Genomic DNA, 25,231 nt, shown 5'->3' on the forward strand with positions numbered 1-25,231 from the left:
AGACCTTGCTTCATCGCTTGGCAGCCCTGTGACAATGGAAAAGTCCTTTCTTTAACTCAATTTTCCTATATGTGAAAGAGTGAAAAGTGCTTGCTTTCTTGATCTCACAGGCCTGTGGTAGATGCGACTGTCATCAAATAGGATAATGTATAGGAAAGTAAAACGTCAGCAATTTCCCCTCCAAAATCAAAGTCAATACTTTAAGACGTGTAGACATTATCGGTTACTGTACAGTAGTAACAGGTTGCGAAATGATGTAAAATCAGTTTTCGTACGCAGGCTTTCCGACTGCAACTACGTCAAAAACCAAAGCTTCTTTTGTTTAAGGTTTTTAAAGGAAGCAAACTAACCATTACACGGAAGTATCCTTTCTGGGGAGGAAGGGATAAAAATAAGATGGAAGGAATGAGGGTACTTTAGATATCTGCAACATTTTACTTCTTAAAAAAAAAAAAATCTAGGCAAAAACTGTAAAACGTTACAATTTGTGTAACACTTGGTGGTTAGACAGGTGTCTGTTGTACTTTTCTGAGTGTTTGAAATATTTCACTTAAAAATCTAATTCACTGACCATATTGATGATGAACCAAAGTTCCATCTAATGCGACAAAAATACCAATTTATTTACGAAATTTAGGAGCCTGAGATTGTTATTTTTAAGAAGTTTAGGCATCTTGATCTAATTAGTCAAATTATTAAGGAAACATACTTGCAGAACTATTGCTCATGTGGTATTTCCTTGCCCTAAGTCACCAAGTATTTCGTGTCCTCAGGTTCAAGAATCCTAATGAGCTTCCAAAAGATTTGGAAAAATGCAAACTATTTTTTACGCATAATTTAAGTTCACGGTACAACTGGCTCCTATAACCCTGGCTTAAATTCTCTCTTCTTGCTCAATTTTTATTTTCCAGGAAACATAGCAGAGCTACTGTTGTTGACAAGAAGACAGGGCAGCGTGCTTACCTAGCAAAGCCAACACCACGACTTGTCCCACTGGAATCGCGTAGTATCCTTGTAGAAATAACTTGTCCAAATGGTTTTAGCATATTTTCAAGTTCTTGCTCATCCATGGACAGTGGCAAATTAGAAATATACAAGTTGGTAGGATCTTGTTCCTGTTGCTAAAACCGAACAGAGAACTGTCTATTAATTCCCAGCAGAAGGTGAGATAGGTATGTTAACACACTTTTACTTGGCCACTCTCTTAGCTCAGGTCCTTTGAAAGTACTAGCAAGCGAGATCATGGGAACTACAGAACACCCGAGTCACCATGAACACTTCAAAACAGTGTCTGAAGCTTGGACAATCTGTGCAGGTCAGACACGATCCCACCAAACCATTCTTGGCAGGTTTGGAAGCAGAAGTGCTGGCAGGCGTCGCTGAGTTGGAGAGGATGCCCTCATGGAAGCACAACTCTCGGCTGTTTGCAGTGTTCTACAAAATAACTAACCTCTCCTCCACTACTATTTTTAGGAGCCCATTTCGGGCACACTATTGCACAAATGGCTGTTACTGCTAATAATTCAATCCAGAAACACACGACGGATTCTGGACTAAGTCAACTAAAGTCCAGTGGGATTTTGCCCTAATTCCCTTCTTTTGCTCTACAGCAGAGTCTTTACTACCTCTGAGTTGTGATCACCAATGGGAAATAGAGAGCTCCTAAATTAACAAAAACAAAACCCCACAAAGTCATACAAAATGACAGACTCAAGGCAGAACAAATTTTAGAATCTGGATAAGGCTGAACTCAAGTGTAGATGGGGGAAGGGAGTTTCTTTGCTACTCTAAGAGTGATCCAGGGGCCAGCAGTGATGGAATGACCTGCAAGCTTACTAGAAATGTAGAATTCCAGGCCCCATCCCAGACCTACAGAATCAGAAACTGCATTTTAATAAGATCTCCAGGCAGTACAAATGCATATGAAAGTTCGAGAAGCAGCAATGAGATCATTTCCCACCCACCTTTCCACTGCTGAGGTAAAATCAGTTGAAACCAAAGATAGCAATTGAGTTTTCTGAGAACCAGTAACTGCTATGTGTATTTACTGAGTCTGGTGTTAAATCATCAGGAAAGAAGCTTATATGATATCTGGAATATTTTCTGACCAAGTAAAAACTCATCTCGGCAATTGTGAGATTAGGATGATCTTAACTTTAAAACAGGCTTTCCTTTGATCTTACTACCAATTGTATCTTTACATATTGAACTATGCAAGTTTATGATTTTTCTTTAACAAGCACTATTAGCAAAGTCATTGACTGATGTCTTAGCCTTAGGCAACAGAACAGCACACTCATTATATTTAAATTTCCAAAATGCACAGTACTTTAAAAATATATGTGAAACATACGCATATTTGTACAAAGTCTCTACTTTCAAATGTATCCTGGCATGAATTAAACCTGAAATAAAACCTTTCCTTTCAGATAATCTGCAAGTAAAAGTAACTGACCTTTAAGATTTAAAACAACAATCTGGTATCCTAGGGAATGGCAAATACCCCGGTAGTCCCAAGAATTAAAGTTACCAAAGACTGAGAAACTATGGGCAGAAAGTACTGTCCCTATGACTTCCTGGTTCTGACAGAAGGCAGCCTGTTACCAGGCCAGTCCCAAAGGTATGGAGCAGAAACTCCCAACCTGGGTGGCCCAGACTCTCAGGGGGTGTGTCAGTGCGGTTGTGTCCAAGAAAAAAATGAAAAATTTTCAAGTGCTCAATAGCAAGCCAGAAACTTAACTTCATTAACCCTTGACAGACTAAAGAAAAATGGCAACTACCTTTGCTTCTGTCTGAAAGTAGATAAAGTCAGTGTGGCACCACTGGTTACCTTATGCCGGGCAAAACCTCCCACTGAAAATTACATAAAGCATATCTTTAATGTATAAAAATTGTAAAGCGATTTAATAAATGCATGACAGTAATAGATAAAATGCTTCAAAATAAAGGGAAAAACAAAATGGTCTTTGGTATTAAATTTTTCAAATTCTTCTCAGGTGGCCTGCAAGCTAAAATCTTAATTCCTTATTTCCACTTCATTCACTACCTTCCCTGACTTCACCCAATTAATCCACAGCTCCTCAATTAACTATCTCATGTTGGCTCTAACCCTCCCAAGTCCCTGAAGCTTTCCTGGAGTGCACAAGACTGTATTCGTTCCTGTGGAAGTCTGGTCCTTAGTTGGTGAACACAGATGGGGTTCTTTCTCTCTGAAGGTGGGTACACTGAGGGGTCCTGTAGCCTAATACAGCCCAATGACATTTACAGTGCATCCTGTACATCCCAGACCCTCTTATACAATAATTGTGACTCCAGGCCTGTCTTCTAGCCATTTATAGTTGAGTTGGGGAGATAAAAACACATGTAATGAATGCTGTAATAGAGATGTATACAAATCACAATGGGAGGACAGATAGAGGAGCTTGTCTTTATTAGGGGACACTTTACAGAGGGCATGACATTGATTTGAGACTTGAGAAACAAGCATAAGGCACGAGGCTGAAAACCAGATTGTGAAAAGCTATCCAAGGAGTATGACTTTTTTGTCAGTTATCACTGCTTAAATTTTTCCACTTAAGCAATGCTAGCACGAAAGAGAATGACTATGTATCCTGAAGAGTGTGTGGGCAAAGGATAAAGTAGCCTTGCCAGAGCTGCAAAATTTCCTTGAAGGCTTGTATTTTATCTAAAAAAAAAAATATATATATATATATCATGTAAATGTTGCAATCTACTCCCTATTTGAGTTTGTTTCATATAGAAACAATATTTCTGAATTAATATTTTTGAGTCATACTGATACTGCAGGAAGATAAGCCATGTTTATCCTGTGATTTCAGGTGTTATACTTTGTTGGGTGAGGGGGAGGAGGAGGAAGGAGGAGCCGTGTCCCTGTGCTGCAGCTAGAAAGCCACGCCCTAAAAAATCTGGAGCTTCTGGAGGCACAGAAGCAAGGGAGTGATGTGATCAAGTCTATCTTATTAGAAAGATTTCTGAATCATGCTTAGTCAGGTTCAGAATAAAGCTGGGAACTCCCTAATTAAAGCGCATTAAAACACGCCTTGGACAAAGATGTGGCATAAAAAATGTTACATAAGAAACATGTATCATAAATATTGTGAGCTTTCCTTTTGAGTTACAATTATTAAAATCTAAATGACTAACATTTAAGAATATTTAAGAATGTTCATAGACTTTGTCATCTGTGAAGTATTTTCAAAAGGGCTGACAATGTAGGTAACTTAAATACTTTCTAAATCTGTGTTTTAGTTGCTATTAAACTATTAATAAAAATGTTATTCTTGGGTCTTCCCTGGTGGCACAGTGGTTAAGAATCTGCCTGCCAATGCAGGGGACATGGGTTCGAGCCCTGGTCCGGGAAGATCCCACATGCCGCAGAGCAACTAAGCCCGTGTGCCACAACTACTGAGTCTGCGCTCTAGAGCCCGCGAGCCACAACTACTGAGCCCACGTGCCACAACTACTGAAGCCCCCGTGCCTAGAGCCCATGCTCCACAACAAGAGAAGCCACCACAATGAGAAGCCCGTGCACCACAACGAAGAGTAGCCCCCGCTGGCCGCAACTAGAGAAAGCCTGCACGCAGCAATGAAGACCCAGTGCAGCCAAAAATAAATAAAATAAAAAATAAATAAATTTAAAAAAAATGTTATTCTTTAAAATGTTGATTCAACTTGAATGTTTACCAATGAAGAAAAAAAATAATAAGAAGTGCTAAATCAGAATCAGGAAATTGAGCTCCTAACCCACTCTATGATAAATAGTGAGATAAGATAGACTAAATACAGGTAGATATTTCCTGTGATTTTAACGCATTTGTTTTCAACAGCAAACAGTCAACTAGCTCTCTTCATTTGGAATGACCTCTAGGGCTAACATTATTTATCCTTCTTTTCAAATTGTCAACTTATCTTACACACATTGCATACAAAGTTGCAAGTAAAAAAAAAAAAAAAAAAGAAAAAAGAGAAGCAACTCCAAGCTGGCAGCAATGGCCACAAGAATATCTAATCACCAAAGGGTCTATGCATTCTAATCACCATACATTCCTAGTAAATGGAACATACAGTACTTGTACTACGTGAGAGTGGTTCTTGAATAAGAGTAATTTCGCCCCTTTAAAATCAGGGACAACCATAACTCTGTTTTCTTACATACAATGCTATGTCTGAAAAAACAATTTTTCTATAAATTATGGGTGGTCAGACATAAAAATGGGGCCAACAGGCCTCTTTATATCCCTGGGCATGGAAAGTGTTCAATGGCTTCTTTAACAAGTAGTACACTTGGATCCCACATTGGCCATGAGAGGGATAAATGGCTACTAATGTTCACTTGAGTAGAAAAGTGGGGCTTGGAGGTCCCACATGGTGTAAAGCACTCAGTCATCATCTGAAAGAAATTAACAAAAACCTCCCTATGCGTGGAATGGTTCCTAAAATGCAAGAAAGGGACCTGGCAGGAAGACCAGACATCTGTTTTCTCTTGAACTGAGTAGGTTCACCAACCAGCAGATAGCTGCTTATGGGCATGTGAATGCAAACTGCTTGAAGCATGGTAGACCTCTGTGTGGAAGGGCGATTAAATTCCTGCTCCTTTGACTGCCTATTTACTGAAAAAAGTGCGAGCATACCGCTAGGCAAATAACACAGGGCGATCCGCTGACCCCCAGCAGGTCTTAAGAGGTATTGCGGAAAGGCCAACAGAAGTCACTCTATTAACAGATATCACCAATGTTGACTTGAGTTTTATATCTTTTTAGCTCGTTATCTGAGGTTTTTTTCTTCTTTTCATAGATTCTGAGTCTTTTATTTTGAAAAATGCACACATTTGAAACAAATGCCAAGTTTAACATAAATGGCTCAAGTTTAACCTTGAGCCTTTTGGAAAACCTTTGGTAAATTTCATCAGGGTACTCGATGGACTCAATAAATATAATTTTTAAATGTCCCATTCTTATCTCTCCATATCTGCCCAAACTGGGAAGTTTTTCTCTTGCTTAATTGGCTTCTTTGATCATCAACAAAACAAACATTTAATATCTACCATAGGCCAAGTACCAAGCAAGGCACTGAAATTAAAACACGAATAAGAAACAACCATTGTTGCCCAACACTCTCCACTTGTAGCTTTATAATTCAGTTTTGAATATTTGTGGAGTTCTTTTTCAACTCAGGTAGTCAAAGTGTCAAACAATATTATATTCTTCCCCACTCCCCAGACTCGCCTAGTGGAATGTCCCTTAATTTTTTCTGATTATGTAAGAAAGCAAGCCTTTAATATGTGGCAATGTGAATTTTCAGAACTTTATTGTGTCCAGATTAATTCACTAGAGGAAAGTGGAAAGTGACAGGTCCCTTATCACCCAAACATGGGAGCCAGACCTAAACTTTTATAAACTGTCTCCACAAAAGGTACATGCCAGATGCTCCTTTATCCAGACAGCATAAAGGGGATAAGTCAACTCCCGATACTCAAATCTATGGTTCCGTGGCACAGAACAATGGACCCTCTAGCATTTAAAATACCTTTTGTAACTTTAATGATATAATAAAAAAGAAATCGGGTCCAGGAAACTCAGTCATCCTACAGAGACCCGAAGAAATTCACAACGTGCAGAATGTTGGCACACTGCCAGCATCTCTGAACCCGTGCATTGTTCCCTCCCTACAGATGATGTAGGAAGGGATCACTTTTCCTAGCCAATTTACAGTCCAAGCCACCCAAGGAGGTCTTTGAACAGTGCTCATTGTCAGTCCACGGGAAAGCTGGCATTCAAAGTGCACTGTTGACACAACATACAGTGCCAATCTATGCCCAGTCCGGTTCTGACTAAATGCATTGTAAAGACTTCTTCAAACAGGATATATTTAATATATTATGCTACTCAATATCACCGGCACTGAAAAGATGCCTAGGTAAGTGCTCATGGGGCCGCTCTAAAAAAGGCCTCTGTATTACCTGGAGCAGGTTGTTAAAATAGGCCTCTTTCTAACTTTGTTTCAGCAGAAGTCACCAAAAAATGGGTTTCAGGCATGCCCACTTTCCAGAGTGAGAAACCAGACCACCTACACAGAGTCTGCATAGGAGTGGCTGAGATCTGGTTTGAGAGGCTCAGCTGACCACCCACCTCTCGTCTGCCTGGGAGGGAATGGAGAGGCTGGAATGAACACGCATGTGGAGAGAACCGCTGATGTGTTCTGAGTCCCACCACACGGGCTGCCTCCCCCATCTCTGCCGGTGCAGCAAGAGGGGCTTCAACAGACCCCTCAGGAGGCATGGTCTGTGACCTTTCCAGCTTGGTGGATACAATGAATCAATGTCTGACTTAAGCCTGAGGAATCTAAAAGGCAAAGGCTGGTTGAAGGGGCCCATAAGTGCAATTGGGAGGTAACTAGTCTCCCACAGACAGCTGGCAAACAGATCAATGTGGGCCACACAGGTAGAGTTGGCCCAGGGTTGTGTTAGAGCCTTCCAGGAAGGCTGTCTTGAAGGATAAGAAGGTCCTAGAAGAAAGGGGCTGAAGGCTGACCCTTAGATTCTCAGGAGCTGAGGCTAACAGCCTGAGGACACGTCTTCTCTAGCTTGAAGGAACTACAGGGGAAAGAGCAAAGCATTCTACTAAAGAAAGCATCAGTTCTCTGTCTGCCCAGAGAAATCAACACCAGATCACAGAATTGTCAGGTCAAGAAACTTTCCCATCCTTTGCCACTGCTCCAACCTTGGAGGGGTTAGAAACCACAGCTAGCTATGGAAGAGTGGGAAAAACACAAATTTGGGAAATAGGAAAGAAACTAACCATGCTCCCATCCCAGGACAAGCTTACTACTTAGAGCAGACCAGAGCTGGGGGAAGGGAGAAGTTTTAATATTACACGGCACTCAAAATTTTGTCAAATAAACAGGATTGGACATTTCAATTATAGGTATCACACACTTAGCATTGGAAATGTGCTCTTAAAAAAAAAAAATCAGACACTCAGCATCAAAATGTTAACCAGGAGCCTATTTCATATTATTTCAAGTAAGAAGAAAAGTATAATGTATTACCATTAATCACAACCCCCAATTTCCTAAAATGCAACTAAATACATGTGTTACACATCTGTACGTGTGTGTGTTTGTATACACATAATACATGGTTATATTGGGATGTAAACTTTTAAAATATCACTTCTTGATCACCAAATTATCAATATGATTCTTAGCAGACAACTGCTTTGTAAGTTGTCATTTCTCTTAGCACCAGCAGCATCCAAGACACACATCCCTTTTTGCTGACTCTCAGCAGAGTTTTCAAAACCTCTACACAATTCTGACATTTTACAAACTGTATTTGGAATAGAACCTGAGATTTTCCCCTTAAACATCTTGTTTAAAATATTGTACTGAGATTGGTGTAAATACATATAGAAAGGCTGAAAATGTACTGAAAGACAATTATGTTCCCTTAAGTTTGGATATGAAAAAAATTAAGGGGCATTCTACTGAAAAAAATTAACCAGAAAGACCTGAAATGACAGAAGCAACTGACGGAACTTTTCAAAATAACGAGAGTTGCCAGAAAAGTCATGGGACCTGCCCTAGATTTTATCCATGAGAGGAAGAAACAGGAGCTTCACAGAGTAGAGGAAATGGACAGAACAGAGGGAAAAATAGAGCCCTTTTCCAATTGTGCCTTAAAAGTCCTGCTTAGAAAATGTATGGTTACCCATTGTTTACATAGGCACATTAAACATTCTGTAAATCATATACAACATAGGTACTGCATACTCACAATTAAATATATTTCAAGCCTCATAATCACCGTCTTTCAACAATACCACAGGAAACTGCTGTATATTATGGACAAGTAATCTAAAAATCACAGTGCTTAGTATTTACGTTTGTTTATTTTAGCTTCTTCCTCTGGAGTTTAAAAACATCTGAAATAAGTCCAACTCAATCCAAAGGTCTAAAAATATTAAAAGTCAAGGATTACTTTGGAAAGGTGATCCCTTTCATCAATTCCTGAAATCTTTATTCATGCTGATTCTTTTAATCAAGGTAAATCTCTATCCTGGTAGCTGCATATATGTCCTTCAACAGCTTTAAGGTCTTAGAAGGTAACTTATCTCAACCAGGGTTCTTTAACTTCCATAAATCTTCTTTCCTTATGGAAATGTGAATACCCCTCAGGGAATGACCACATGCTACTCTTCAGAAGCAGCAAAGGACAGCACAAAATTACTTTCTTCCGTACTTCAAGACACCAGATAATATAAAATTATCGATCTTTTGAAAAGAATATACAAGATATCAAACTGCCAAGTTTCAAACTTGAAAATATGTTCCGTAGCAATTCAAAAACCACAAATAAAAAAAAAATGTACATAATTGTATGAGTATCTTAATAAATGTACTGTAGGCACTAGGTATGATATAACCCAAGTTTACATTTAGGCAATAAGACTGAAGCATAAATACCACTTCAGTGATTAAGAGTTCATCAAAACAAGTCCTGAATAAAGCTACTGCAGAACTACTAAAGAGAAGATTTATAATCCATAAATAACCAATGTCTAAAAATCACTGACTTTTACACAAATAGTATCTGTAGCTTACACTGCAATAAAACTACTAGTATATTTGTACAAAGCATACATATGTGATTATATTTGTTATTCTTTCAGAATATGACATTCTATACACAATTACCTCCTGAAGTACTTCTAAAATGTATTAATTCCTTAAGCATTGACATTTTAAAATTATTCTAAAAAATATAGTACAGAGCTTCAGCCAACAAGTACCCATTTACCTGAGAAAATCTGGTGCTATTTCTCCATTTACTTAGGGGGTTACATAATCTGTTATGTAAAATTTTATACAGTTATAAAATCCTTCTTTACATATAAAATTATGAGGAACAGTCTTTGGCAATATAGCTACCATTGAGGATGCGAAGGTATGGGACAAGTGTCCACAGGTAACTGTGGCTCTCTGGGATGGAAGGAAGAACTTGAATGGTGACAGGAAAAGCCACGTATCTAGCTTCAGAACCAAAGCCAGAGACCAGAGCAGTGAGTACCGGCTCTCAACTCACCTTTGCCATTTGAGCTTGAACCCCACTTGCCTTCAGGGCAGACACAGCCTTCTGAGCTGCTGCAGGACTGTCAAAGTCGACAAAACCATAACCTGAAATGCAAAACACAGTTAGTGTTTAAGCCATTATTTTACGATTACGTAAAGAGGAAAAGGATGACTCCATTTGGTCTCTGATGCAGGCAACAGAAATGAAAGCCCTGACGTCCTGACAAGTCTCAAGCTTTACAGCCGCAATGCAACATCCTCCCCGAGCTGTCCTTCCCCATCTATCATGGGCTAGGCAAGTTTCCCTTCAAAGTTTAAAAAAAAGAGGAAAAAAAAGAAACCAGTTTTTTTCCTTTTCCAGATCTTTTTCTCAGGTGTCCTGTACTTACTGGGGGAAAAAAAAAAGACATCTAAGTTATACCAAGATTTAAAAAAAAAAAAAGAAAAAAAAATCAACTTCAGAGAAGTAGCATTTTTAATAATTTGGTAAGAAAGATGGTGCTATCCTACAGAGCTTACAAGTGTATGTTTATTCTGTAGACTACATTTTATTTTTCAAATAAGTTAAGTACAACCACTGGATACCCCAAATATAAAATAATCTAAATGTTAGAACTTGGTTAAAAATATCATTATTTATCTAAAATACAGCTCATGATCTCTTCAAAATAAATAAAGGGTGTGGGGGGGGGGGGAATGGCTCCAGAAACCCAAAATAGCTGTTTTAGCAGTTCATGTCCTAAAGTCTAAAAACAAAACATAATAAAACAAATAAGTAAATAACCTCCTAATAGAGGTCCTGGTTCAAAGCGCATTTATCCACAGCTTTTCAAACATTTTAAATAAGCTGGTCAGCTATTCTGCCTGGCCATGACAAACCAAAGCAGGAAATGATGGGGAAAAAGGGTCGGGTTGAGGGTAGGGCTGCTACAAAATAATCATATGGATGGTATCCATATGCTAATTATTAGTGAAAATGAATAGCAATCAAGAAAAGAGGAAAACTATACAAAGAAAAGGCCTTAAGCAGCATATGAGCAACAGCTCCATGAACTTCACTGATCCATAAGCATCACTATGAAATCAGGCAATCACTGATTTGTCACTATGATAACTCTTAAGTTACTGAGAAAAGGTTCAATTCTACTTTAGCACACTGTTTAAAAGATCAGGGTACCAGGCAAAAATACTAACAGAGATTTCCTTGGAATTCAAACCTATTATCAAATTAATTTTAAATGAGGAAGAATATTTTGAAAAAGAAAAGCCCTGTTTGGAGGTTGCATGGAAGAGGGGCCAGCCCTATCATTTATTTGCAGATATTATAAAGCTACAGTAATTTAGACAGGAAGAAACTAGTGTCAAAATAGGCAAATATATGCATCAAAAAGACCAAACAGAAACTTCAGAAGTAGTCCAAAGGTGAGTGTGCAGTATTAATACCAAAAATATTGCCTGGTAACAACACTAGTGAACTAGACTATGGATTACAGAAATAGATGTTTTAGGAGAGAGAAGTGTCAAAGCTGAAACAAGCAGCTGCTTCCTTCGATTACTTGGAATTGGGTTGGAATAAGGCCTAATTTGATTTTGACAGTGAGTGGAGAAATAGTCAGGTTGGAAAGAAAAAGAAGAGGCTGACCCAAGTAAAAGCAGAGAACGCTACTCAACAGCCAGGTTAGAAGTCAGGTTAAACGTATTTTGGATTCTTTTTTAGAAATCTGTTGTTAATGCTAACATGCAACCCGTTATGAAGGTACACACAGGCACACACATACTCACTCTCTCACTCTCATACATATTTTACTACCAAACACAATTTAAGCAGGTCATAAACGAACACCCAACTACACTGAAATGATGTAACTTCTACTGATGGATATTTAAGACACCCTCCTTAATTTTGCTGTTGTCAATAAATTACAATAAACAGAAGATCTCAAGTTTGATATTCATGTAGTTGAAATTGCTATTCATTCAGGTAATAATAGTATTATTTTATCTGTCTGTTATTTCCTTATTAGGAAAAATCCATAATGGTTGCATTTTTAGTTAGCTGTTTATAACCTTTTCTGGCCTTGCCCGATGTCTACTACATAGCTGTTTCATAAATATTTGCTGAAAAACAAATATAACAGGTAAGCATGCAACCTGTGCTCTTTCACTTCCTCTATTATATTACTTTCAAGTAAATATAAGAGTATATAAATGAGTTTCACAGGTTCCATGGGTTTCATTATATAAATATGTATAGATATTTCTGAAGGTGGGATAAACTAAGTAACACAGTATCCTCTCACTGGACCCCCAAGAGGATTCTTCTCAGGTCTCAGGACCAGGAACAGTTATGGTATTCCTGCTTCTTGGATTTTCTTCTACATTGTGATTACTGAATCATGGGAATAGGTATGTTTATTTTTGCTTTGGCAACTAAGAAATACAGGGCTATTTCTATAGTAACATGAAGTTTCCTGCTCTTACCCCTATTTTCCCTTTGGTCTGACTTATCCTCACCCATTTTACGTCTGTGTGTGTGTGTGTGTCTGTGTGTGTGTTTTCTGGTCTTACATGCAACTCTGTAAACATTGATAGTGAACCAGTCGGTGTCACAATCAATCCTTTGTAAGCTTTTTTTTTTTGGTCCTGAACTACCATATATTCCAGTGCTGAAAAGCATTTAAATACCTTTTGTTGGCTAAAAACTGACAAAAATTGAAAGGTAGAGCAACTGAATAGTGAATTTTTAAATTTAATAACTACGATAACATGTTATTCAGAGCAATATTTCCTTCAGCTTAATTTTGTCTTCTGGAGAGAGGCTTCAAAATATGTTTTGTGACAAAAAAATGTTCTATGACCTATAAGGTCTCTAATTTCCAGGTATAAAATTCTTTGATCTGTTCAACTCTCAAAAAATTAGTATACAACACAAGCACTTTCCATTTATACTAATAACCTCTTAAGCATTACCTATATTCATCCATCGATCCACCTACCCACCTTCTCAAGTTATCTATAACATGGCTGACATGTTATCTGTCTTTATTATGAGCTATGCTGTGTTATTTTTTTCTCATTTGTCCTAAAACTACTATTTTTCAGGAGCTCTTTCATTCTCCCTCCCAGAGTTTTATAAACCCGTTCTTGCTTACTCTCTCCCCCTCACTCACTCACCCACACCCCAGATATCTGTTACTATTTCTTCCTGAGAGGCCTGTGTGACACAAAGAGACTCAGAAGGTTTCTATCATCGCCCCCCCCCCCCCGCCCCCCCCGACATAAGGCAGTCTCTCCTGAGATTCAATTTAGGAGAACGTCTCCAGGAGACATATATCGAAAACCAGTGTTGAATTCTTCTTATCCTTATTTAGAAGCCCCAGAAATCTCTCCACTTATCTTTGGACCCTTCCCAAATATCATGGGTTTGTATTATGATGTTAGGTTTAGCTTTAGTATTTTTTTACTCGTACCTTTTCCAGATCATGCTAAGCATTTTGTGGAGTTTTGGTTTCTAGGCAATAGGGTCTTGCTGGAAAAGAGTGTATAACAGTAGTGTGTCCAGTGTGGAGGTGTGGCAGAGAATTCACCCAGGGAGGCCTCTGGGTCCTCTCCCTCACTTAACTAGGGCAGCTGTGCTTTTTAACACACCGATCTGCTGTGAAGACTTCTTTTTGGGGGGTAAGGGGGTTGGGGAGGTGAGGAGGAAGAAAGGTAGGGTAAGGTTATAAAACGACTTGTCTACTGTGATTTCTCTCTTGGTTTGAAACAAATGCTGAGATCAGCTTCCTGTTTTATACCTGCAAGAGTCCGGGTTTTTTTGTTATAAAACCGAAAGGTTTTTTTCTGTGTCCCTGCTCACCCAAATCATTTTAAAATATGGTAAACAAGACTAATCTGGTAACTGGGTAGACATTTCAGTCTACAATTTGACTCTCTCCAGTTTAATTCACTTAAAATATTAATTGAGTACCACTCTACGTAAAGCATTGCTCTATTCACCGTCCTAAGGCAAAACTGCCTGAATGTGCCATGTTGACTAAACATGGGCTTAGATATTTGCCACAATAGCTCCTTTAAATTCAGGAGCTTTGAAGAAGAGACAGAAATACAATGAATCACTTCAAGTCTAGATTAAAGGAAATGGCTGGCTTCTATGCTGAGGCCCTACTATACCATCCAGAGGCTTCATTTATGTTCCCTGCCTTTTTCAGATTGTGCTAAGCCACAGCCGTCACCACTACTTGAAAAACTGGGGTCTAATTAATGAGGAGATTTGCCTTCTCTGCCTATTCCTGTCAACCTTATTTCGATTCACAGGGTCAGTCGTTAGACTCAAAGTCAGCTGACTCCATTCTTCCCCTTTCCTAGAAATCACATGCCTATTGTTAAGATGCTGGATCATTAAAAGTCAGAACCACGGAGCATCAGTGCTGCCTACTCTAGACGCCTCCTCTTCCAGCTCATGGAGCCAGATGAGCTCATCCTAATTACACGGAAAACTGAAGGTCAGTGCATCAAATTAATGCAGCAGCATATTTCAAAGGGGCGTATGACCTCCCCTCCCTATTACAATTCGGTCAGTGAAAATGGTTCTCTCCTCCCCGCTGCCAATATTGTCAACAGGCATTCAGCAGAGAACAATTGGGGGTATTGAAACATGTAATTAAGTACTGCTTAAAACTACTCTATTCTAATTAATAGAGCCAATTTGCACAATATGTAATCTTTTCAGTTCTTTAGTGCAGTCCAATGGTCTTCAGTAAGCAGCTCTAATCTCCTCAGGCTCAGGAAAGAAAAGCTATTTTCTAACTCTACTGCCCTTTTAAGAGCAGGGGATAAATGCCAGCCGGTATTTTGCATGTTAACTCTATTGGCGTCAAATCTGGGATTCTGGCAAAGGGCTAGCTGCTGTTGGGTTTCCAGCCAAAACTCAACCAGGGACAAACGCAAGCAATATGCTGACATTGTGCAAGACAGAAACTGGGTGACATGTAAGATTTGGATTTTAATAAACGGAGGTAGTTTTGAAACCAAAGATCAAGTTTAAAATTCCATTATTTTTCTAAAGCTCTGATTTAGCATATCATCAGCCAAGGAAACATACCTTTGCATTTGTTCGTTGTCTTATCCAAAATTGCCTTCGTGGAAACAATTTTCCCATATCTAAGGAAAAAAAAGAGAAAAAAAAGAAGTTATAACTGAGGAACCTTTATTAATGTCTAAGTCCAACGAACACACACACTTATCAAACATCTGCAAACTTTCAAGTACAAAATGTTCTTTACTAGGGGACAGGAAATGAGAATTCTAAACACAAACTAAACTAAAAAGGGGGAACAGCTAGGCCTCTCATTTGAATCTTTGGATTACAGTTTGATGTTTAGCTTTGAGGAGTCAGGTACTTACCTGATGATCTTGGGACCAAAAAAATGGAATGTGAGCTCTATAAAAATAGTTTCGCCTAGTAACACCATGTCTGTGGTCAAATACAAACCCAAAGGCAAGGCTACAGAAGTGTTAATGGAAAGTACTAAGATCAACATAGCCTTTATGAACTAATCACGGTGGGAAAGCTGCCTGGATCATATCTATTCATTTTGCTTTTGCAGGCAGCTCTGCATGGCTCTAGATCACCACAGAAGGGTGCGTATGCGTATATATCTCTAACACACTTGATGTGTTATTTAAATATTTTAAATGTGATATTTAAAACAGGTCTTTTTTACCTAAGATTTTGCCAACTGTTTATAAATACATTTATTAAGACCTCTTTTAATGCTGTAATAATAGTTATACGGTGTACTCACTAATGTGTGTGCAGGCACGTGTGTGCAAGAAATAGGCAATACAAAAATATAAAACAATGAATCAGGAATTAAGCATTACTTTTATGAGGGTTTGTATGAAAAATGTGTTCAAATTCCTTAATGTACAACAGAAGTTGGGAGAAGAGGGAAAAAAATTCAGATTATTAAAATTGAGGGCACTGCTATCAGAAACAAAGGGGCAGCAGAGTTTAAATATATGTACTACCTACATCCTTTCACAGTGACCAGACCACAATGCAAAGCACCACTATCTAAGTTTGTCTTCTAAAAACGGAGAAGAAAAACCTTTGAAAAATAACTCTTAAAAATTACTAGGTCTTTGGGGAGTGCACATAACATACTTGAGGTATCTGAGACATTTCCCCATTTATATGTGGCAAATTCCAAAATTTTACTTTCCTATGTATTTACTTTAAAAATTTCACATTTTCTCTAATACTACTTTCTTGTGATTTCTGCTGAGGACTAAAAAGGCTCTTAAAAGTTTTAGAAAACTGAAGTATCTGTGCAGCACTTTAAAATATTTTAAATGTTGCAAGTTTCTATTTTATGTATTGAACAAGCTGAAAGATACTTATCTAGAAGAAACAAATGGCTTGGGCCACCTCTCTCGCTCAGTTAATCTTCACTCTGTGTAATCATGTAATCAAATGATTACTAACTGGGCACATGAAAGTAAAGATAATTTAAGGTTCAAATGACAATTACATCCAAGAGGCATAAGGCTACACAAACACCTTCAATTCCCTGTAGAGATTCTGAGTGCTTATAACAACCTTAACACAAGTCACTAAGCTTACAAAAAAAATTTTTTTTAAACTCTGCAAAACAGAAACAATAAGTGATTTAAAGACCACCTTTTAGCAACCATTTATCTACCTAGGTTATTGACAGCTTGATATTTACCAGCGCTCTCTCCTTTGCACAAGTTTTAGCTGAAAACGCTTTTAGACTGCATCCCTATCACAGCCTTTCCAAAAGTAGGGAAGAAAACTGGTTATGACTCCAATGTAGGATAAGGGTATCGGGAGTCACAGAGATTAAGAGATTTTGCTTGCTGTCACAGAGTTCAGGGTCTTTTGTAAACCAAACAGAAGAAAGCAAATTTAGAGAAGGTCAGGGGATGGCCTTCTACACTTTTGGTTCTGCTCTCCACATTAATAATGGGGAAGAAGACATGGAGAGAGGAAGATGTGGGCAGCAGGAAAAGTGAAGAGGCTCCTGAGAGCACTAGACTCAATCCATGCCATACTCTACTCTGGTTTGGGTTCTCTTTGATCTTTGCTACATCTGACATTTCTCCTCATTTCCACACCTATGCTTCTAGGACCCTCACTCTCAGGACCTCATCCTACCTTTCTGGGCACTCTTTCAGTGGTTTTTTTTTTTTTTTTTGGCCCATTCAGCTTCCTCCTCTCTCTCCTTAACCAAGTATTTTCATCACATTTGATAATCAGTCCTTAACCCTTTCTTTTCCTAGGAAATATATCCAGTGCCACAGATTTAATTAATACATCTTCTTTGATGAAGCCCATTTCTCCTTCCTGGTTTTTTTTTTTTTTAATCTAATCAAAGCTTTAGTTTTTGTCTTCTTCTTTTTACTTAACTATCTTAGTATCTTACTAAGATACTTAAATATCTAGTTAAATGTTACCTCATGTCCACTATTTTCTAAATCCCATCCCCAAAGAACCTCAAACACATTTTCCTTGTCTCCTCTTCATATCTCGTTTCATTCAATAGCATCATCACATTCCCAATCTTCCACCAAGCTGGTGGTCCTTGAGACATCTTCAACTCAGCCATTCCTGAATCCAGCCAGTCAATCACTCTTCTGAGTTTTGCCTCTGACATGTGTGTAATATTCACTCCTTCCCTTCACTGTGCCTACACCTATACAAAAGGCATATCGTAGTTCTTGCCTCTAGCCTCTCTCTGGTCCTTCCAACCCAGTCTGCTGCATTACTCTGCCTTAAACACCACTTTGAACATGGTTCTCTTATCTCTCCATTGCCCCCTTCTATCCATGCTTGAACTTAAAGAACCTGTTGTAACACTAACTTTTCCACAAAACTATCCCTAACCTCCTCAACCATTTAGTGGGCGATTTTATAAGAAACCAGAAAGGGAATAACATTTACTCAGTTCCTAAAGTTCTAGGCACTTTGTATGTATGATCTTATTTAACTTCACAACAATCTTATGAGGTAGCTGTTATTATTCCTACTTTTGCTAATGGGAAAACAAAAGCTCATAGAAATGTTCAGACTAAGATCTTGCCTAAAACCTCAAAGCTCAAAAACAGTTAAAGTTTTCAGTGCAATTTATCTACGACATAATTTTGAGAAACAATGTTTCCTTTACATACTCAGAGTATGAAAGGTGAGGAAAAAAATGGAAGATCTCTTCTATTAAGGGATTGAAATAGATTTATTTTTCAAACCAAAGCAAGTTTTTTGTTTGTTTTAGACACAAGAAATAAATATGTGGTTCATGGTTGAAGGAGGGATGGGGGGGTGTGTGTAGGAGAAGAAATACGTCTGAAATTTATCGGTTTTACTTTCTATTGCGGTTTTCATCAGGATTTGTGGGTTAACACTGAAAGCCCATGACTTCCCAGAAAGTCAAAACAGTTTTCACTCTGTGGTACTACTGCATACTAGCCTCCATGCAATCAGAGGCTCAGTAAGACGCTTCTCTGGAGTTACCTGGGGCGGTGGTGGGGCGGGGTTTTGAAGGGTTTTCCTCTCCTACAATATCTTTTTCTGTGAGCTGTTCACTCAGTTAGCTTCTCAGGGGCTGATGCAGTCACCATGTTGTGGGAATGGAGTACAGAACAAGTTCTTCTGATGACATGAGAAAGGATCTACGATATGGGGAAGAGCCGTCTGGCAAATGGCACCTCAAGGAACGGGAAAGGGGGCAGCAGGGTTCAGAGCGGTCCCGATTCCTCTCTGCTAGTCTTATCTGCAGTAAGATTTAATAATGTAAGGCAAGGGATGGGATGGGGGGGGGGGAGAAGTCATTACAGATGATTAACATTTAGTCTAATTCTATTGTTGATCAGCAGTGCCTGCAAGAGTAACAGATATCTGGGTAGAAATTCATAAAGCAACCAGATTTTCACCTCCCCTTGTTCCTATCTGCAACTTAATTTGTAAAAAAAAAGTCAAGTAACAGGGACATAGGATTTATTAGGAGAAAACAGGCCTCCTGACTGGCAGGCTTCACACTCCAAGGACACCAAGGAGATGCACGCCCAAGAAAGCAAGCTGCAGAATTTAATGGGGAAAATGTGAATATGGAGATTCTTTGGGTTCTACCCAGCTTCAAAGTAACAAGGCTCAGACGCACAGCCCTGGCTACCCAGAGTATAATATTCTTTGCTGAGAGTAGATTAATCCACTCCAGAGGAAGCTCTGACAGTAAAAGGATAAAGAGTAATTAAGAGACATGACTACAGAATAATGAGAATTTCAAAGGGAGAGGATAACAAGTAAAAACTCACATTTAAACCTATTGGCTAATAAAACCTTTTGCTTAGAATCTACCCAAGTTTCTTTTGTTTGTACCACAGCTTTTGTCATTTCTCCATTTCCATTTCTTCTTTCATCTGCTATAATATAAAATCTAAGCATATTTTAGTTTGCACTTACTAAAATAAAGCTTCATTTTCTCCTCTGCCCCCCATCACTTAGTCCTTCATTAATTCTCTTTTTGATAATTTACCATAATTACAAAAGAAATGCGTATCGGTTGTTATTAGAAGACACAGAAAAGCAGACTGAAATATCAGAATCACCTGAAGTCCTGAATACGAATGTTAAATGGGTTGATGCGTATCCTTATAGATTTTGTCCAGTGTGCATGTACAAGTGTGTGCACATGGCACTCAGGCACGCACACATACTCTCTCTCCTGTCTCTCATCTACTAGGGAACTTGGAGCTTTTGAACATGGCCAGTTACAAGCCAAGGCTCTGGAGAATAGAGTCCATTCCACCCACCACCAACAGATGGCGGTAAGGGTTGACGAGTTATTTTAATATTGGTCAACCCAGTTGGAAACTCATTTAAGGCACCATAGGGTCATTGGCAAGGTTTATATTAGTTTATTTTACAAATGTTATTAAACTGATAAAAGCAATGGGTGTGTGGAAAAAAACAGTAAGAAAAAGTGTACACCTATAATGTAAACAAAAACTGACTGTGAAAAAGGGCGGGATATTGCTCATGTATATAGGATGATTGCTTTTGTTTGTTTTAATAGCTGAACTGCCTTTGAAGGACAAAGAAACTTACCACCGTGAGAGAGGCTGTGCCCATGCAAATGACCATAATTAGCAAGAAGGAGGGTGAGGGGATTGAAATGAGAAAAAACCAAAACGTCTATGGGCTATCAAATCAGCGTCCACAATGGAAAGCCTGTGACCTAGTGAGTTAACTCAGGGGAATAACAGAAGTAACAGCTTACATTTACACAGCTTTTATGTTATGTCAGGCACTGTTTTATGTGATTTAGGTCAATTATTTTAATCTTCACAGCGACCTTTTGAGTAGGTGAAGTTTTATTCCCACTGTGCAGCTGCGAAACGAAGGAGCGGAGTGAGTAAGGGACCCACTAAAGGTTACACAGCAGCAAAGAAGGGAGACAGAAGTTTGCTTGGCCAATCATGCTGACGAGTGCGGAAACGTCGGTCGCCAGCCACAGACTGTTCCAGAGGTTCAAGGCTGCTCCCACTGTGCATCTGCACAGCTCCAAACAAGTGGCATGAGGATGAGGGCAGACCCTGGAACTGCTAAAGCCTCTAACACAGATGCTGATAACATTCAGAAAGTTGTTCCCTGACTTTCTGGGTAGACAACATTGTTCTATTTGGAATAAGAGGCCCAAGAGAACAAATGTATCAGTGAAGAGGAGGTATGGCTGGCTTTAAAGCTTAGAAGGAGTAATGCAGGTATCTATTTGGTGGGAATGGATTTGGGAACGAGGAGCCCTTTGTTATTGTGGACTTGTGGGGGAAAAGGGAAAATAATTCACAGACATACACCCACACCCGGATGATACTGTACAGGCAGTTTTCTAACTTGCTTTTTTTTGCTGCTTTACCTTTCCAATGGCCTCCCAGGATAAGGGGATTTCCTACAATTTGCTTTAGGTCTTCTAACAGTGGTTGAATAGGGGAAGGAAAAGAAAGTATAAATTACATTCATTTTGCTAATAGAAAAGTTTGCTGGACAATGAGGCCTAAAAGAGTTCTCTAGTTCTGCTTTCTAGCAGAAGGAGTCATTTATCCATGTTATCCTGAATCCTCAGTACCTTGAATAATTCAGCTCATTCTATTTTCTTTATCTACTTGGTATAGGAAGTGGTAAGCCTTTGAGGATGAGGTATATGTATGTGAAATTTTAAAATTAGGCAATCAATATCAGACAGATTTCCTAAGACTTCACCTTTTTGGCCTTGAAGAGTTTCACTGTTTCTATAAGACTTCTAAGATATACGAAAATTAAAGGTAAAGAAAGATATTCCATTTTTAATTCCAGTCATTTTGGCTTAACTCTTAACATTCGTTAACTGCCCCTTCCACTTGTGCAGTACGGCTGGATGTGCTTTGTGCATACAGGATTCCTGGAATATGGAACAGAACAGGAAGCTGCACCTGATGCAGCTGGAATGGAAACCAGGGTTTGAAGAAGGAAAATGCTTGGCAGGAAAAGCTGCTACAGCCCTAAAGGTCAAAACCAAACCTGGTGCTGAAGGTGAATGGAATGCAGGAAAGACAAGTACAGTCAAGAAGGAGGCCAGACCAAGAAATCAAATCAAGCCTCACATATTTACAGCACGTCTCCAGCATGCCCTTCACCATCTAAGGCCTATGAAATGTATGTAAGATGCCATTCCTGCCATCGAGCGGGATAATTTGGGGGAGGGGGAGGAATGTAAGAAATTTTTAATATTAAAAAATAATTAAGAATATTGAGATCCTGTATGATGAATGCTAAATAAAAGGAGCATAAACGTAGGACAAAGGTCAAGTTCAGCAAGAAAGACTTTGGGGAAAACAGAAATTCAGGTAGGCCACGGAAGACAATAAACAGAAGAATCTGTCTAATGCGAGCTGTGTGGGGAGGATCGGAAACCAAGTCTGAAAAGGTCCTAGAGGGCCTTGGGTTCTAGGAAAAGGAGTCAGGGAACAGAATGTGGCTGGAGGTTTTGCAACTGCGGAATGATATGATGAAAGCAGGATTTTAGTAAGATTAATGAAAATCTTGTGGCTAGAATTAGCAAAGAGAGATGTCACATTTTTGGTTTATTATTACTATTATTTTTTTGGCTCTCTGTACTCAAGCAGTAACACTCAAGTTCAAGAAGTTACCATGGAGGGCTGAAGAGAGCTAGGAGAAGAATGGAAAGGTTCTAAAAGACAGGAAAGTTTTTAAGACAGAGGACTTCTTCTAACTAGGCTTAAATGCTTTTACTTAACATCTGAGAAAAATAACCTATGGTATCTGTGTTATAGAAAGCTAGTGGCTTGCCTCTGTGAAGGCAGAGGAGATGGAGGAAAGGAATCACCATGGTTCACTTTTCTGAGCTATCCTGGAAAGGACAGTGAATTTCAGCCCCAGTCCCAGACCTGGAGCCTGCAGATTAATTTAGCAGAAGTGCACACCATCCTCAGGTGGTCCAGCCCTCGGCCAGACGGGCTGCTTTACGACATGTGAGCTGCTGGAGAATAAACCACAGAAGCTTCGGGACAAAGTATCATGTTTTTCAAGAGAAAACATATACATCTACATATCTAGTTTTTCATAACACTGAAATTTTAAGATAAACACATTCTTTCAGAACACAAATAAAATTGGTAATTTACACCCAGATTTGGGATGAATATAGCCTCTTCTGACTAAATGCAGAACCACTCCTGCTACCCTGCCTTTTCAACATTCCTGCTGGCACAGCTAATCTATTATAAATGCTATACAAAAGTAACAATTGATGCTGTGTACTGCATGTATGGCTTGAACTAAATAATTCATATAGAATGAATATTAAAACTACCTCATTAGAAATGGCTAAGATGCACTTTTTGCCATATTCTATGAAAAACTTGTACCTCTCTTCTAAACGAAAAGAACACTATAAAGCATTTGATTTATTATATAGATTTGCTATTATAGCTTAGTATCCAGTCTATTATGGTCTGCAATCAAGGTAAAGTAGCTTTACACTATTTTCTGGCTTTTAAGAGCACACAGCACACAAAGGGTCACTGACACTATCTTCTGACAGTATTTTTGTCACAAGTCACCGTACTGCAGCACTTACAGATGCAGTCACAGATGGTCAGGACCAAATTAGTGCTCCCAAGTACTAATATGTCAGAGGAAAATAATACTTGCTGAAAATGGAATCCAGAATTTTGCAAGTAAAATGTAGATTATCTAACATAAAAATGAGTCCTGAAAAGTCTCAAAACACTGATAAATGTCTAACTTTTCAAACAAAGGCAATTTAACTATATAAAGTGGTCTTTTATTTCTGAGTTGAATTTATGAACTGACAACAATAGAGCATTTAAAAAATTTTCTTCCTCTCCGAACAAAACCTGTAATGTATTTTCTTTGCTTTAACAATCTCACCTTCAGGATGATCTAGTACTTTACGAGAAGGAAGACTATTATATTGGGAAGCAGATGGAGTTGCCGAGAGAGAGACCTCTTTTCAAGTTCTCATTCGGCCAATAACCAGCTCTGTGCTTCTGGTGTGGGTGTCTGGCCTCAGCATCCCCATCTGTACCATACCTATCACCTAGGGCGTGATAACATCTAACTCACGGCACTGTTATTAGGGGGCCAGCACAGTGCTGGCACATAACAGATGTTTCGTAACAGATAAATGTTAACCTTTTCTCCCCATGCACCCCCCCTCCCCGAGCCCGGCCCCGGAATTCTTTGGAATAACAGCACTTCCAATTCTAACCACTGGAGAGCACTAGACTACTCTCCTCACCTTCATAATGACATGGTCTTAAGCCACAAAATGTTGAGAAACTGTAGACCTACCATCTTTATGGTTACTTTTCAGTACACATCTTTGCATAATGAAACCCCTCAATATACATTGGTTCAGTGAATGAAACATAAACATGGAGTACACATTTTTTCCCCTTAAAGTGTTCGGTGTGGGGAATTCAGGGAGGTTGGCAGTTGCAGGGAGCAGGGAAATACTACATTTTGCCTTGGAAAATGAACATGGCCTTGTATTTTATCCCAATTTAGCTTATAAAAACAAATGAGGGAAGCAAGGTAATTTAGGTGTTTAACAGGGAATTAAAAATTGCTACCAAAAAGGAAACTGTAAAAGGTTGCTGGGGGAAAAAAACCTCAAAACACCAAGAAGAGTTTTGGTTCTTAGACCTGTTGCAACTATCTCTAAATTTCTGCTTTTTAAAAGAAATCAAAACTAGAAAGCTTTTACACACACACACACACACACACAGTACCAGAGAACTGTTTCAGAGTCTGTAGAAACTGAATGCACTAAACTTCAACACCGAAAACCATAAATGACCGCTTCATTCAAAACAAGAACAGCGTGACAGAGAGTAAAAGTAAACATGCTCTCTGAAGCAAAACAGAGAGTTATCTGAAACTATTAAAACAGAGTGTGCAAATTACCTAGAACTTTCTCTTGATTCTGACACAAGCTAACAAAGGACAGAGTTAAATTGGACATTTCCTAGACTGAACACTAATGTTGGCTTTGATCCAGAACACGGCACCAGCATATCAATTTCCAAATGCTGTCAGGCCATCCTTTTTTTAAGTAATAAATCCTGACTGCCCCATGACCTTGAAAAGCCCGCCTGAAGAACAGAATGAAAAGGAAAATGATATCTATTTTACTCACTTCAGCTCTTAAGAAATCTGGGGATATAATATAAATGTATCATTAGTAAAAAAATACACTTGAGCTGATAGGCAAGGGAATGCTAATGTAGCCTGCCAGCACAGTTGATGTTTCTAAACTTAGATATTTCGTTCAAGGGTCACTTGTGACAGTGGTCACGTCTCTGAAGAGCGGATCGGATGGAAAAGGATAAATAGGGCTCCCACACTGGCTTCCTACTGGTTTGCTTCTGAATAAGACTGTCCTTAGACACTGCAGATAAACAATCATTCCAAAGACAGAGTAGTATGGCTCTGAAAATTTACAATTTAAAACTTAAGAAAATCAGAGAGGAATTATCTTTATGAGAAAGAAGGGAACCAAAGAGAGTCACATGCTGTAAGTTACTTTAGTATCAGTTT

The 25,231-nt window shown here is 38.8% G+C and overlaps 1 protein-coding gene across 8 annotated transcripts in view; it reads right to left on the minus strand.

Annotated features, from left to right (window-relative positions):
- RBMS1 (RNA binding motif single stranded interacting protein 1) overlaps positions 1-25,231 on the minus strand; it is a 214,114-nt gene that overhangs the window by 26,094 nt on the left and 162,789 nt on the right. For all 8 annotated transcript variants that reach the window (XM_061184517.1, XM_061184469.1, XM_061184478.1 and 5 more), the window contains exons 3-5: positions 15,194-15,252; positions 10,103-10,194; positions 964-1,121 (exon numbers count right to left, since the gene is read on the minus strand). In XM_061184517.1, the coding sequence (XP_061040500.1) occupies positions 964-1,121; positions 10,103-10,194; positions 15,194-15,252 (309 nt within the window). The remainder of the gene's footprint in view (positions 1-963; positions 1,122-10,102; positions 10,195-15,193; positions 15,253-25,231) is intronic.

The sequence above is a fragment of the Eubalaena glacialis genome, chromosome 1 (assembly GCF_028564815.1).
Source record: "Eubalaena glacialis isolate mEubGla1 chromosome 1, mEubGla1.1.hap2.+ XY, whole genome shotgun sequence".
In the NCBI taxonomy this organism is placed as follows: domain Eukaryota; kingdom Metazoa; phylum Chordata; class Mammalia; order Artiodactyla; family Balaenidae; genus Eubalaena; species Eubalaena glacialis.